The sequence below is a fragment of the Heloderma suspectum genome, chromosome 1 (genome assembly GCF_057233095.1).
Source record: "Heloderma suspectum isolate Gila_16-S chromosome 1, 16-S_ref, whole genome shotgun sequence".
Taxonomy (NCBI): Eukaryota; Metazoa; Chordata; class Lepidosauria; order Squamata; family Helodermatidae; genus Heloderma; species Heloderma suspectum.
In genome coordinates, this window is record NC_139458.1 from 140,820,477 (window position 1) to 140,837,444 (window position 16,968).

General features: G+C 41.9%; 1 protein-coding gene across 12 annotated transcripts in view; it reads left to right on the forward strand.

Moving 5' to 3' along the window:
- The window catches only part of SPTB (spectrin beta, erythrocytic), a 154,504-nt gene that overhangs the window by 80,263 nt on the left and 57,273 nt on the right, over window positions 1-16,968 (forward strand). For all 12 annotated transcript variants that reach the window (XM_084804308.1, XM_084804326.1, XM_084804316.1 and 9 more), the window contains 5 exons: window positions 241-321; window positions 2,371-2,486; window positions 5,162-5,274; window positions 12,045-12,232; window positions 15,662-15,779. In XM_084804308.1, the coding sequence (XP_084660434.1) occupies window positions 241-321; window positions 2,371-2,486; window positions 5,162-5,274; window positions 12,045-12,232; window positions 15,662-15,779 (616 nt within the window). The remainder of the gene's footprint in view (window positions 1-240; window positions 322-2,370; window positions 2,487-5,161; window positions 5,275-12,044; window positions 12,233-15,661; window positions 15,780-16,968) is intronic.

Here is a 16,968-nt window from a genome sequence, read left to right on the forward strand (position 1 = left end):
ATTCCTCTTGATTGGAATGCAGAGGTGGAAAATTGCATATGCTGGCATTTCCCCAGCTACAAGAAGTGGCTTGAAAATGTAGCTTGTGCCATACATATCAGATTGCATTCTAACCCTTCTCTTTAGAGAAAAGCATTTCCTTAAACTAATTGTAGTTAGACTACCGTTTTGTAGCTCTCACCTTATGGATTGCATTATAACTCCTTTTACGTTCCCCCCTCGCTTCTCTTTGCAATACAGCTATCCACATGTTAATGTCACCAATTTCACCTCCAGCTGGAAAGATGGCTTGGCTTTCAGTGCCCTTATTCACAAGCACAGGTAAGGACTGGAAAGACCCCTGCATTGACCTGAAGTGTAGGGCAGGGTTGTGTGTGTGGAAGAAATGTGAAGGCTTTTGCTGGTGTGTCTAGGTTAGCTTAGTAATGATGATGTGCACACATTTGGCTACAAAGGTGACCTTACTTTCCTCCATGAACCTGCCTCATAGGAACACAGGGAACTGCCTTATGCTGAGTCAGGCCATTGGTCCATCTAGCCCAATATCGCTGACTCTGACTGGCAGCGGCTCTCCAGGGCTTCAGGCAGGATTCTTTCCTAGCCCTACCTAGCTAGGAAATGCAAATGCTGGAGACTGAACTTGGGATCTTCCGCATGCAAAGCAGGTGCTCTACCACTGCGCCACTGCCGCCTTCCGTCCACTAGTATAATATGATTCTCAGCTATCATTCACTCTATTTCTGATGTTCAGAAGTGAGTGTCATTGCTTATGTAGCCAAAACAGCACTGTCCATGCCCAAGAAGGAGGTATTAGCAGACTCGGGCAAACCTCAAGGTTTGCAGAAGTACAAAAAATAGTAAAAAAAAAACAAACTAGCCAGGGTGAAAACAAAACAGCACAGCAAGGACTGAGTGAACTCAGTGGCCACAGAATACTGGTGACTGTTGTGGGGGTGGGAGGAGGACTGCTGGTGTGAGGTGGGAGGAGACACCGAAAACATGGTGCAAGGGGGAATTGAATGGAGAATCCTGGAAGGAGGAGATGGCTGAGTGTCTTACTGAGGGCTTCTCCACACGAGGCATTATCCCGTGATTTACCACTCTTTCTGGATTTTTTGAGGGATTTTAAATCCGCTCTTTACACAGCTGGTTTTTCTTTACTGAATAACTCTACCTGCCATTTACTCTGGTGGGTGGAGCCTGTCGAGATGTTTTTGGATGTCAGCAACATTGTACACCCCACCCCCCCGCTGTCCATGCCCTCTGGGGTAGCCCCTCCCCCCCGCATGAACCTTTTCAATTCAGCATCCTTGTCTGCCTCTCCTTTTCACTTCCGCTGCCTCTGATCCCTGTTTTGGCCGCTGCATTCCACAGTACTTTCACGAAGTCGGACATCTGCTCCCCAAAGCAAGCAGTTACATTTCTTTCGTTTGTGTGTACATGGGGATTGAATAGCAAGGGTTGAAAGTTTTCCGGGCAGCACTTATAGAGCAGGGTGATCCCTCAATCCCATTGTGAAGCGCTGAAACTTCATAACTTTGGAAGTCCCCCACCACCACATGTGCAAGTCAGTATTGTCATTGTAAAAGCGAGCAGTAACATTTTTCTCATTTGTGTATACAATGAGAGAGGGGATTGAATGAAAAGGGGTTACACTTCTCTCGTTTTTGTGTACATGGGGATTGAATAGAAAGGGTTAAAACTTTTCCAGGCAGCACTTGCAGAGCAGAGCAATCCCCCCCCCCCATACCCGATCCCATTGTAAAGCGCTGCTGGGGTGTCAGTGGGAGCAGGCAAGAAGGAGAAATGGAGGAGAGGCAGCAAAGCCACTCTACCAGGCTTACTTCCACCATGTTGTGCTCTTTGGGCAACCAATAGCAGAATGGCAAAGAGGCAAAAGGGCACAGGCATGGCAGGGTGACACTCCCACCCCATTGTTGTCACAGGCGTCATCATGATAACTGCGCCCCAACAACTGCCCACACAAAAGCGGCTCAATGCACCACGGCAGAAGTACACAGGCAGGAGGTGGCAGTTCGATGGTGCTACCTGAGAAAATACTGCATTTTTCCCTTTAAGAAATAACACAGGGAAATGGGAGGAAGAGGCGGGACAACAGCTGCAGGGTAGACATTGTGTAAAACGCACAGGAAAACCATGACCGAAGAATCATCGCACTTTCACAGTAAAAAAAACTCAGTGTGAAGGAGCCCTGAATCACTGAACTGGAGCACTCCATATTGCAACGTTTTGTAATGTTTCCTTTTGCACGATAGAGCTAGCCTAATACACAGCATATTTTGTTAAGGTGTTTTCTCCCCAAAATACACTGCATATTTTGTTAAAGTGTTTCTCCCCCTTCATTCTTAGGCCTGACCTGATTGACTTTGAGAAACTGAAGTACTCGAATGCTAGGCACAACTTGGAGGATGCTTTCAGTGTGGCAGAGCAAGAACTTGGCATCACCCAGCTTCTTGACCCAGAAGGTGAGAGTCCATTTGGCTCAATGCCTGCCCTTTTTAAATTGAGAATTGAGCTGACACAGCATAGGACAATTATACAGAAGACGTAGCTGTAAAAGCTAAGGAAATAATGGCTCATCTGAGGAAGCCTTTGCAAAATGTCTGGCTGCAGAAGATCATGGAGGAATTATATATATGATGGTAGATGCAAAGCTTAGGTGTTTTATAGTCACGTGCTCCCTTGTGGCACAATCCACCAGGAAGCCTCTCTGAAACGAATGGGAGCTATGCAAGTCTCTTTGGCCACTTTTAAATGGGCCCTGGAGGAAGCAATCCTATGGTCACTAGACAGCGGCTAGACGGCCATAGGATATGGTGTTTTCCGGGAACTGACCTCCTCCCACTTCACGCTGCCTCCAAGGCAGCGCAGAACAGCCCCGTCCTCCACACTCGCAAGAGGAGTGCAGAGCGGCCAAAAAGGGGCGTTTCTGGGGACATTCCGAGGCAGGGAAGGTGGAAATGCCTATACGACACATCCTAGGTGTCATACAGCAGCCTCCTTCCCCACTCTGTCCTCCTGCGGCTAGACATCCGCAATCGGATATCTAGCAAAAAAAGCAGGGCAGGAGAAGCGTGGAGGGAATGATCCCCTCCGTGCTTCTCCTGCCCTCTGAGTTCGGAGGCCGCCACCTATCTGGATAGGATTGCGCCCTAAGACTGTCTTATTCTGGCAAGCATTTTTTAATCTGAATCTTTAATTATATGTTTTAGTCTGCTGTCGCTGATATGGGTTTTATGGTGCTGCTTTTATATCTGTTTGTTTTGTTTTATTGTTAGGATGGGGTTTTAATTTGGTTTGATCTATTTATTCATTTATAAACTACCTTTCTATTTTATCATAGAAAAGAGGAATACAAATGCCCAAATAAATAATGTTCTGGACATAGATACAGATCAGCAATGTTGTACGAAGCATTTAACCATTATTACATCTAAATTCCTTTTGGCTATACATTATTTGCATCATGTTTGAATTAAAATGTTTGTAACATTGTATCCAAAGTTAGTCTAACCCCAGTCCTGTTCATTTCAATCGTCTACTCTAAGTAGGACTAACAATGGATTTGTTGTTGTTGTTCAGTCGTTCAGTCGTGTCCGACTCTTCATGACCCCATGGACCATAGCACGCCAGGCCTTCCTGTCCTGCACTCTCTCCCGGAGTGTGCTCAAGTTCATATTCATTGCATCGGTGATGCTATCTAGCCATCTCCTCCTCTGCCGTCCCCTTCTCCTTTTGCCTTCAGTCTTTCCCAGCATCAGGGTCTTTTCCAGAGAGTTTTCTCTTCGCATTAGGTGGCCAAAATATTTGAGCTTCAGCTTCAGTATCTGTCCTTCCAATGAGCACTCAGGGTTGATTTCCTTTAGGATGGACTGATTTGACCTCCTTGCAGTCCAGGGGACTCGTAAGAGTCTTCTCCAGCACCACAGTTCAAAAGCATCAATTCTTCGGCGCTCAGCCTTCCTTATAGTCCAGCTCTCACAGCCATACATTACTACTGGGAAACCATAGCTTTGATTAGACGGACCTTTGTCGGCAAGGTGATGTCTCTGCTTCTTACTATGGATACAACCTATCATTTTAAAATGAAAAACTTGCCTTTACTATAAGAAGCTTTCTTGGAGCACCAGGTTTTTATATATTTTCCTGTAAAATGTAAAAAACATTTTAACTTTAAAAAAATGTTAGAAATAATTTTGTTGAATAAAACATATTGTATCTCCTCATTACACCCAAATTATGTGTGCCCAGATCTTCCTTACATTAGACATGTAATCGGTTCAGAAATCTGTGTTAGCTCTTTTTCCTATATTGCATTCCCTAGGCGTTTTGATGGAGGGATCCAATTCTCTTATGCATTGATTTGTGGATGTACTGAAATGAAGAGGAAAACTCTTGTGCATATTGGAGCTGCCTGCACATGTAAATAATAATTGGATTAGGGAGATTAATTAATTACCAGTCAGGGCTTCCTTTAAGCCAGGATTCACTGATATTTAGCCCCATTATCCTGTTTCAGTAACAGCTCTGGCCCTAGGACATGTGAAAAGAGTTCCTTTGAGCCTGTGCAGATTGCTTTTCCGTTACCACAGGAATCACACCAACCCCTAAAAGCTGCAATCAGGAGGAAGGACATCTTAGTCAGTAGGTATAACTGCTGTGTATGCCTCAGTGCCAGCATCTCTTGTTTTACAAATTAAGCTTAATTACCAGGGGTCATTTGGTGTGAGGATTTCCTCCTACTTAGTAGTATATGTTGTAGTACTGTTACAAGGTAACATCTCTTTCTTTTAGACATACTTCATGTCCTCCCCATGGATTCAATACAGTTGAGGTTATAATTATTTGCATGTTTTTGTTTATCAGAGAGTCAGCGCTCCTACATACATTATTATCATTATCATTATCATCATCATCATCCAAAACAGATAATATCCCTGTAGGAAAACAAACTCTTATACATCTAGTTTTGCTCCCGTGCATTCCATTGTTTTTTTACCTGAAGTTGGCTGGTTAGTGAGGTCGCTCATACTGCTACATTGTGTTGTCCTGCTACAACAGGGGGAATGAGGCACAGTCCAAGTCAGCTACTCTGTTTTCAAACAAATAGTTTTCTCTTGACAGTCTCTTTGCTCCCCAGATGTCTTTACGGAGAATCCAGATGAGAAATCCATCATCACCTATGTAGTTGCTTTCTACCACTACTTCTCTAAGATGAAGGTGCTTGCTGTGGAAGGGAAGAGAGTTGGAAAGGTAAGGATGTGATCATATAACTCCTTTGAGCAGTAGACAAGTACTTTATCCTTTTTCCCCTCAAAAATGTTTTTCTTTAATATAGTTTTTTAAATGACTATTGGTGTTAATTGACAGCTGCACTATAAGTTATAATGACAGAAAGTGATAAGCAACCAAAGCCAGAAACCTGCTGTAACAACAGTCCTACCACCTCCCAAGTCCCAACCTTCTTTTTGCTAAGCTGACCTTTTCCACATATATAGGTTAGTCCATTCATTAGGTGGTCTCTGCCATTTGTCTAGTATGAAATCATAATTACTGAATACTAGCAACATACCTGCTTTTTATGGTGAGGGTGGGTAGGATATAGAGCAGGTTTTGTCCCCTCTTTGACCCTAGCCCAGAATCCATACAATTTACTTCATTAACATAGAAACTCAGTGGGAACCACTAAGAACTGAGCCAACTTCTATCTTTGAGCCCTCCTTGATTCTGTTTTATGGTTATGTTAGACTAGACTGTGACTGACAATGATGGAACCTAGAGACTGGATGTATATATCTGTATTTATATCTAGCTATCTGAATATGAGATATGACATGGTGTGACAAACCCCTTTATTCTGGATGTAGAGCAAGAGTGCCCCCTAGAGCATCGGGGTAAGTTGGCACCATGCCGGGACACCTGCCCAATAGTTTGTCCACTTAGAACTGTCCAGCTCTTTTATATTCAAGTGTGGGGAACATTACAAAGGTTGGTCCAGTCATTAAATATTTCTTTAATTTGCTGGCTGGACCACTGACATCAGAAATGGAGGGTATTCAATGTTGGACAAAATAACAGTCCCTGCCAAGGGACTGGCTTTTACTCAATTCAGATTCCCATAAAAGTGAGGAATTTGCTTACTCCCTATCATCTTCCAAATAATATCTAATCAGGAGGCCAAGATGCTGTCTCTCAGACCATCCTCTCTGCAAGGTACTATGCATATGCTCTGAAACCTAAGATTCTACTCAAGTAGCTAACATGTAATTTGCTACTCTGAGACTTCCAAGATTCCTATGCCCTGCCCAGCTGAAACAGCCTGTCTAGCAAGGGTGCTTCAGAGAGGGAGGGAAGGAAGATGAAGGAGGCTCTGGATAAATTGTATTCTGGGCTCTCCGGTCTCCTCCCCTCCCCGTCTACCAGAACGCCCCCCTTTCCCCTTCTCTGAGGTTGATATTCCAGCCTCAGAGAGGCAGTTGTCATGGTTCTCTCCATGCTCACTGTGGGGGTCAGATCTCTGACTCCCCCTTCTGAGGTTGGAGCTCTGTATCTGACCTTGGAGGGGGGAATCCGAACCATCTTATGGTCCCTAGGTCACTCGCCCAGGGACCATAGGATTGCTTTCTAAATTAGATTGACTTCATTGGTTTTACTTGGATTTCTCTGTATGTGATTGCTGCCTTCCCTTGTTCTTCCTCTTTTCCTCCCACCCCTTCCCAAATAAATTCCCTTTTGTATTTGGACATTTGGCTGCATTGTTTTAAAAAGGAAGTTCTCAGTAAAAACCTTCCCCATGTGAAATGCTGCACAGTTGAAAAGCTACTGCTTGTGTTCTTAGGATTTTCACAAGGTCTTAGTTAAGTTCTGTGTTTGGGGAGGAAAATCAAATGAGCCTTTCTTTTGTTCTGCCTAGGCAAAAGTGCTTAGATATCTCTAAGAAACTGGACAGACTAGAGTTTGTCAGGAGGTTCAACCAGACTGATGGCAGCCTACCAGTTATTTTTTTGGCAGGGGGAACCCTGATAAAGGAGGGTCCACCAGAAATCCACCCGACCCCCAGATATGTAACATATGGCTATGTCCAGACAGCCCTTATTTGGGGAATTAGGTGCATTATTTCAGCATTTCCAATATCTGTAGGGCAGATTGTATGAAATGCTACAGCCTACACTTGGTTCCTCATCAGCCTGCTTAGCCTACATACATCAGCGTGGGACAAGGGCAGCTTGTGCTCTCAGGGCAGTTGGCTCCACATGGTCAAAATGGTGATGATTGCCCCAGAGGGAGAAGGTATCTGCATTTCTCTAGGATACTTTATGGCCAACATTATTAAAAAAATGATGGGAGGTGGAGTTTGGATGCCAAAGGCAATGGTGGCATGATCTTGGTGCTCCCTGCCCTCAGGAAATATTTTAAGCCAAGAAAAGTTATCTCAAAAGAAAATAACTCCTGGAAACAAAATTCTAGACAGCCGTTAATGAATCTATCAGGAAGAATGGAGAGCGGAATAAAATACTTCTTTAAATCAGCAAAGAAACACCTGCAAGAAGAAGTCGAGACCGGAGGGATGGCTGTATCAAAAGAAGAACTGACCAAGCAATTAACAGCACTCAAACAAGATTTAGGGCATCTCTATGCCAGCCAAAATCCTGCATTTAAAATGGGGCTTTCTGCTTCCATTTTAAATGCAAGATCACAACGACTCCCCTTTTCATGCGCTTCCTTTCCCCCCTCCCCTTTCCCCCTCCTTCTCCCTGTATCTGAGTCTTCCATATCTTTCATGGATCTTGCTCCTCTTATTGCCGCTTTTCCTCTTTTCACGGAGGGAACTGAAGCAGAACACAATGCGGTAATTTGATAGCTCATTATCTGCAATCTATTTAAAAATGGAACAAAGGGCATTTAGTTCAGGAGACACCCTGGAGGTTCACAATGTCATGTAAAGAGCCCGTAAACTTCCATGAGGGAGCAATCCCAATCGCAGGATAAAAGCTCCATGTGAAGAAAGCCTTATTGACTGCCTGGAAGGAAATACTGGAAGATAAATTAGAGCAATTGCAAGAGAGGATGAAAGAAACAGAAGCGGCAGTTTCAGAGAATGCAGACAGATTCAGCGCACATCAGGTACAAATTAAATCTTTAAGAAAACTAATTGAAGAGAATAGCTTAAAATATGAAGATATGTCCAATAGAAATAGTAGGAAAAATGTGCATATTTGTGGAATTATGGAGACTGCAGAACGAGAATCTGTTAAAGAATTTATAGTGAAATGGCTCACAGAACTACTTCCTGCATGTAAAATACAGATGGACGATCCTGAAAGAGCTCATTGGGCACTAGGACCCAGAAGGTTAGAAACAAGTGTTCCACAAGATATTATAATCTGTTTTGTAAACTACTCTCTAAAGGAAAAGATAATGAAAGAAATACGGCTAATGAAAGAAATAAAGTATATGAACATGCCTGTGATGTTTTTATAAGACTTACCCCCAGAGACACTACAGAAAAGAAAAAATCTAGGTGCATTTAGAAGACAGGTTCAAGAACAAGGAATTAAATATTTCTGGGGCTTCCCTTTCAAACTGTCAATAATACATAAAGGGAAAATATATCTGGTAACAACGAAATCTGGGATCAAGGGACTGTTTAGAGCGTTAAAGATAGAAATCCCAGAAGAACAAAAAGGGGAAGGAAGGACTGCAGATGACCAGACAGATGTTTCAGATGGTGAGGGGGATGAGATCCTCTCATACTGTTCCCATTTTGCTCGTGTGTGTGTGTGTGTGTGTGTGTGTATTTCTGTCTCACAACTTTTCCCTCTAAATTTGTACATTTGAATATTCTGTGGGTTCATATAAGAGAGTATTGTGACACTGTAGTGATAAGCTTTGGAGATTATAGCAGGGAGGAGGAAATTAAAAAGAACTGAAGGAGATACTGGCTCTTGGAAGCAGAAGCAAAGAACCTTTCACGAAGAGGGGATGGTGGGGGGGGGGGAATTGAGAGGGACTGGAACATAAGGAATAAGTAAAAGGGAAATAGCAGGTAGCTTTTAGGAGAAAAGAGAAGAGAAGGAGAAGTGAAAAGGAAAGGCGAAAAACAAGAATGGGAAAGAAAAAAGAATAGGAAAAAAAGAAAATTAAAAAAATTAAAAAAAACTTAAAAAATATGGTACAGTGTACATCTCTGAATATATGAGGAGAAGGGGGTCGGGTAAAACAAACTTGAATGTATAAATTGATATTTGAAATGAAGCCTGAGATATTATTTTTGCAAGAAATTCATAAACCAAAGACAAACAGTGGGATATTGGGCAGCAGACAAGGGCGACATAAATTCTTAGCTCCAGGATATAGAAGAGCGGGGGGCGGGTGGGTAGGGATATTAATTAATAAGGGGATACATTTTCAATTAAAAAGAATGATGAAAGATAAAAAGGGGAGATATATATTTGTAGAGGGGATATATAATAAAGAGTTAATAACAGTGGCATTTTTTAAATCTTTGTAGTCAATTAAATTTCTACAGAAGATCTTAGCTAAAGTTAACAGATTCTCAAAATCAGAAAAAATAATTGCAGGATATTTAAATTGGAATCTGCAAGGGGGCAACGTCAATGGGCGATACAAAATGAAGAACAATGTTAAAGCAGGGCAGAAGAGTATCCCAGTATATGGAAATTTTGAAAAAATATGATATTTATGATGCTTGGATCAAAACAAATCCTAATGACTATAGTCACACATATTTGTCAGAAGTATATAAAAGGTTTAGTAGGTTAGATACAATTTTAACAACAGAAACTTTTTTACTAAGGCTTTAAAAAATGGAAATTGGACAAATAAAAATAACAGACCATGCCCCAATCAAAATGTATGTAGAGATGGATCAAGAAATTAAAAGGGATTATATATGGAGATTGAATCCCATATTATTAACTAAGGAAGATATTAAGGCTAGGATAAAAAGGAATATAGAAAGATATTTTGAAGAAAATAAAAAAGGGGAACCCACAGAAACAATTAGATGGGAAGCCAGCAAGGCATAAATAAGAAGGGGATGTACGAAAGAGCTAAGTTTAATAAAGAAAAAGGAGAAGGAGAAGAAGGAGACACTGGATCAAGAAATTAACAGATTAATGGAGCAATACAAGTATACTTGTCAGACTAGAATTAGAAAAAAAAATGGAAAAATTGAGGGAAAAAAGAGAGGCATTAGAAATAAATAAAACAATGATAGACATGTTATATGTCAAGCAAAGGTATTATGTTTACAGGAAAAAGCTCAAAATTGTTGGCGAACAGAGTCCAGAAAAAGAGAACTAAGAACAAAATTTTAGCTTTGAATACAAAAGAAGGAATTAAAACATATGATCAAAAATAAGTGGGGAAATTATTACAAAGTTTTTCTAAAGATCTTTATGAAGGGAAACAGATAGAAATAAAGCAGATTCAGGAATACCAAGACAAAACAAAAATACCCCCACTAAAAGAAGAACAGAAACAGTTTTTAGAAGCTGAGACAGGAGAAGAGGAGATTAAAGAAGCTATAAAAGAATTAAAAAATAATAAATCACCAGGCCGAGATGGGTTTATGGGCGAATGTTATAGAGCATTTGTGGATGTGCTGGTGCCACAACTGAAGAAATTATATTGGGAAATACAAGAGGAGGCCCCACTCCCGAAAACATGGACACAAGCTATAATAACACTGATACCTAAATTAAACAAAGATAAATGTAACCTGGACTCCTATAGACCAATATCTCTACTGAATGTGGATTATAAAATATTTACTAAAATATGGGCAAAACGCCTGAAAGAAGTTATTAATGATTTTATAGGTTCAGATCAATATGTTTTTTTAAAAAATAGGTTTATTGCAGATCCAATTAGGAAAGTATTTAGTATGATTAATATTTGTAAGACAAGAAAGGTGCCAGTTGTAATAATGACACTTGATCTTTACAAGGCATTTGATACGGTTAATCCAAAATGTATATGGAAGGAGCAATCCTGTGGCCATGGCTAGACGGCCATAGGATATCTTATTTTCTGAGAACCGACCTTCCCCTCCTTCCACGCTGCCTCGCAGAAGCTCCACACTCACAAGAGGAGTGCGGAGCGGCCAAAATGGGGCATTCCAGGGGGCGTTCCTATATGTTGTACAGCAGCCTCCTCCCCCGCTCTGTCCTCCCGCGGTTAGACAGCCGAAAGCGGCTGTCTGGCCAAAAATGCAGGGCAGGAGGAGTCTGGAGGGAATGATCCCCTCTGTGTTTCTCCTGCACTGCATTGGATAGGCGGTCGCCTCTGAGTTTGGAGGCAACCACCTATCTGCATAGGATTGTGCCCTAAGTCTGCTAAATAAGTGTAATTTGGGGAATAAGTTTAAACATATAACAGAGGTGATATATGTACAAACAACAGAAAAAATAAGGTACAATAGATTGGAGACAGAAGAAACAAGGCTTTATTCAGGAACAAGGCAGGGATGCCCCCTTTATTTTCTAGAAGAGGTGAGAAGAAGAATTCTGAAACTGTTTGAGCTGGGGGAGGGATTGGGGAGGGATTTTGAATTATTATTTTTTTAAAATTTATTTTGAAATTGTGTGTGAGTCTCTGTGTGTATAAAAATAAATAAATCAAGGAGGAAAAAATTATTAAAAATGACAGTGTTGTGTGACCTGGAGATCAACTGTGGTCATGCATGGTTATGATAATACTTCTTTGGGTTCCTTGAGCACCTTAACATTTGATGAAATGCTGCCAGTATGATGTATTCACAGACTTCCTTTGAAGCCAGAAAGGATCCTCTTGTTAATCTGGTGTGACAGTCCTGAGACTTCCAGGCAGTCCTCCCTGCATGCAGCCCAGAATTTCTAATGTGGTGAAGTCGGACTTGTTGACATTGTAGAAGATTCCCATATGCAGGATCTGCAGGTTGATAAAGGGCTTGACGTATTTCCAGCAGCAGCAGCAGGTGCCAAGTGAATAGCACTTTGTTTGTTTATTCCTTTTCTCAGGTAATGGACCGTGCGATGGAGACTGAAAAGATGATCAATAAGTACAGCGGGTTGGCTTCAGACTTGCTGACATGGATAGAACAGACCATTACCACCCTCAACACCCATAGGTTTGCTAATTCTCTGGCAGGCGTGCAGCAGCAGCTCCAGTCCTTCAGTACATACCGCACAGTGGAAAAACCACCCAAGTAAGCACCCGTCAACCGGACGGAGGACTTTCTGCTGATGCTCACCATTTTTTGCAGAAGCTTACATTGTGCCCTTTTGCATTGTGCCTCATTTGGTTGTGATCCGATCCGAGGCATTTTGAGGAGAACATTGGCATGTGAAAATATGATGATGTTACTGGAATTAATAACACTGAAGAGCCAGGCTTAAGGGGGAAAGGGCAATTGATGGACCCCAAGTGATATTTTGTGATGGTGCCAAAATAAAATGCAGTTCCTGAGGTTTATGTGCAGGTTCGCAGCCTTCCCTCTCCTTTCAAACTGGAGGAATTTGGCAAATGTTGATATCTGCATTGTTAGTGGTTACCTAACATATTATTTCAAAAGAAAAGTCCCCATTCTTCTACCCCGTTCCCTCAAAAGCTTTTAAGCAAGGATTTCTGAACATAAAGATGACATCCAGGTGGCTGTTTTTCCTCAGCAACTGAAGTGGGTAGAAAGGTACCACTGGAAAAATATAACACCTAGGGTGCTTTCAGACTGGAGGCTCCTAGTGCTAGAAGGCATTGTGCAGCTATTCTGCCTTTTTTTCCTTAATGGATTTTCCGTGGTAAGAAAAAAGACAGAAGACATAGTGGAAAACATGAGCAGGTTATAAGAGGAAGACGCCATTGTATGGAACCCCTATAAAATTCCATGAACGAGGCAGGGTGATGGTGCTATAAAGCCTCGTCTGGAAACATCTCTAGTGCAGGGATTATGAGCATTTCTGCACAAGGCTTTTATTGCACACTCATGATCGGTCACTCACAGAAGTTTGTGGGTCCTTTACACAATGTCTCCTGTGCTTTTTTACCTTTATCTTGCTTTTAAAAAGATCGTAGATAACCCAATAAGGAACACTAATCCAATATATTGGCAGTGTGTAATTGCGCAGTTCTACTATACTATAGTGCCATCGAGTGGCTGTATAATGAAACATAGACCTTGCTGAGAAAGGAAGCCCTCGATTCAAAGCATGTGTCCACCCATGTAAAGGAGCCAATCTTAATCCTACAAAGAATCCAGAAGCAGAAGCCCCAGTAAGGATGCGGGATTTTAGCCTCATTTGGTGAAGCCCTATGTCTCACAAGCTGCAGTCCAAAGCACACTTACATAGGGAATAAGCCCCACTGAACTCAGTGAGACTTAGGGTGCTCCCAGATGGGAGGCTCTTAGTACTAACAATCAAAAGGCTTTGCGCAGCCATTCTGTTTTTCCTTTCTTAGTAGATTTTTTCCCCTGGTTATAGAAAGGGTGGAAGAAGCAGTGGAAAAACATGGGAGGGTGACAAATTGAAGACATCGTCTTTTGGACTCCTTGTAAAATTCTGTGAATGAGGCAGTATGATTGCATAATAAAAGCCTTGTCTGGAAGCATCCTTAATTCTGAGTAAACATGAATGGAATTGTGCTGGAACTGGATTCTGTTTAGGGCTGTGCCACCCATTTGATCTAGCAGCAGTCAGTGCAGGGATTGTCTCAGCCCATGCATGAGTTGCAGCTCTCAGGCACACTGGTGCAGCAGGCTTATCCCTCACAAAACCTTCTATCTGGAAGTCTCCCAACTCAAGCAGTGCTGAGACGATTTGTGAAGTTTTATTTCACAAACCATTAGTTGTGCTTAGTGCTTTTGACAAACCTGTTGTTTGTTGTACACATATCTATATGCTTTTCTTTCATCGAGCAAATAGCAGCAAGTGGGGATAAATCAGGGAATACCAGCTGGTGGGGGTAAATCAGGAAAATTGTGTGTGTGTAAGGGTTAAAGCTTTTCTCTCCTATACAGAAGCCCTTGACTGATACCCCCATCCCCCACTGTGGCTGCTTTTAACTTAAATAACAGTAGAGCATCCTGATCACAGACCTCCTGTGTCACATCTCATTGTACCTCTGAGGGAGTGGTAGAAGTGTACTGCTTATAGCAGCACTGAGAAGGGGTTTATCAAAAGTCATCAATTTGGGTGGCCAAAGGCAAAAGAGGGCAGAGATTCCTGTACCTTTTGTTGTTGTGTCAAAAGAACGAATTTTGGCCGGTGCAGGTTTTCTTAACCTGCATGACATGCTGCTGCTTCTGAGATTCCCTCTTCTACAAAAATATGAAAGGTACAGAAGAGTCACCCTACCACTCGCTGACCTGTTGCCCAGTTTTTGGGACAAGTTCCTTTGTGGATTACTTTGGCATAACTAAATACATAGCTATGTAAAACCTGAACAAGGAAAATGTTGTGTTTGGCTAGAGTAAGAATAAAGGAAGCTGCCTGTCTTGCTCTCGCCTATGCTTCTGAAACTGGAGAAGCTGTGACTTCTGAAATGAAAATAATCCTAACTAAACTAAACTAGGACATCTGCCAGGAAGTCTTAAGTAATTATACTATCAGAACTGATAATAGATTAGGCACATTGGTGCTTAATATTGGCATGACGTTCCAGTGATCCATCTAACTCTGTGATTGGGTGGACTGCTAAGCTTTGATCTATTCTCTAATTATGACACACTGATTGCTCTTATCCACCTAGGGGCCATACACATGCAGAAGAACACTTTTGTGTGCATAGCCCCACTTGGATAGGGAAAAGTGCCCAAAATTGGCTACTATTTGAACAGTTCTCCAGTCTCGTTCGGCAGCTGTGGCTTACACACTTAAAGCACCAGCCAAAGACTCTCAATACCACTGATCAGCTGTTTGGAATGGGGAGCAGGAAGCTGGATTTAACCCCCACTGCGCTCTCTTCCCTGCTGAACAGCCAATCAGAGTATTCAGGGAGACTAACTGGGCTGGTATGTTTGCAGTCCCAACTACTGTGCATGTGTAGGTTTAGCTCAGGGTCAATGGCTGTAAGGGGCTTGGATTCCAGTAATTAAATATCAGTTCTGCAGTCATCATTCTTTTCTGTCATACATATCACAATAACCATCCTAAACTCTAATAAGTTAATCAGCTGGAGGGAAGATTGGTGCATATCATTGCTTTTTGCAATTAAACTGGCTCTGGCCAGAACATGGTATATTTCAGTGACTATTTATTTATTTATTTATTTACACAATTTATATACCACTCTACATCCAATAAAATATCCAAGTGGTGAACAACAATAACAGCAGCAGCAGCAACAATAATAATAGAAATACAGAATTAAAACCTTTAAAGTCAGATTTTGCCAATAAAACCATGGCTGGTTAGTCAAGGAAGGCTTGTTTAAATAAAAATGTCTTAAGCAGGCACCAAAAATGAAACAATGTTGATGCCTGCCTGACGTCAATAGTCAGGGAGTTCCATAGAGAGGGAGCCAATACACTGAAGGCTCTACTCAGAGTAGAGTCCAAATGGACTATGTGATAGGTGTTGCTTCACCGCTCTTTGGTGTCTTCTTCCCTTGAAGTTTGTTTTCTCATTTTTGTGTGCTCTAGGTTTCAGGAGAAGGGGAACCTGGAAGTCCTGCTGTTTACCATCCAGTCAAGAATGCGGGCCAACAATCAGAAAGTGTATATTCCTCATGAAGGAAAGCTAGTATCTGACATCAACAGGGTACCTAACACAGTTCCTTATGGTTAACACAGAGGTGTGAGAAATCAAGAAGTTCAGTGGTGGGGCTTTCCCTCTAGAAAACATTTTTTATTCTTAATTAATTCAACTGGTTGGGAAGGGACCGTAGCTCAGTGGTAGAGCACATGCTTTGCACCTAGAAGGTCCCAGGTTCAGTCCCTAGTATCTCTAGCTTTAAAAAAAGGATCTCACCTAGCAGGCCTAGGACAGATTTCTGCTTGAGCTGCCCATCATTGTAGGCCACAGTGAGCTACAGGGAAGAATGGTTTGAGTCAGTATAAGCAGCTCCATATATATGATTTGGTTGAATAACATTGAAGGCTAAAAAGTAACAAATTCCATACTGTTAATTTGCCTTTTCCCATTTGTTCATAATGAAATTGCTGAATTCATTGTCCTACACTCACATTCTGGCAGACATTTACACAGCAATATTAGGAAAGGGATTGGATAGTACTCTGGTATTTGTGTTTCAGCAGGGGGAAAAGGACATCATTGCATCTCTCTGTGTAGGAGTCTCGCACCTTCCCTTGAAACACTGGGTGGTGGAAATAGGTTAAAGACCATGAGGTTGATCCAGTCTGACAACTTCTTGTAACCCTACAAGGACTGGATTCTTTGCAATACTTACACAAGGAAGGTGCTCTTCTGCCAGCCATCAAACCTTTAAACTGCAGATAAATCCAAGCTTAGATACCATTTTTATGACTTCATATTTCCAGAGTCTCTTTCATCCAAGTGTTCCAGTGGGTCACAGAAAGGATGCTGGGGGCTATGTCTTATTTGTGGGTAGATGCCTCAGAACTTTTGGAAAAGCTGGCCATTCACAGTGGTCCTGAGACTTGTAGATACTGTTGGAAATCAAGTACATGGTTAACATTCTTCATTTTAAACCATGAGTATTCAACCTGTAAAGAACAGCATAACTACTGTGAGATTGATATGGCCTTCCATCCAACCTTTTATGCACATGCTGGTCTAGAATGCTGAAGGAACACTGTTCCAGTACTTCCAGATGTGTTGTGGCCTACTGATGTAAGAATCCATGGGCAATTGACAACACCAAGTCTAAGGGGAAAGAAAAGTCAAAGGGCCACAAGTAGTGCTGGGCTGACATATACGTGTTCCAGTACCCCAAGACCCTGTCCCTCACCACAAGCTGAATACGTTT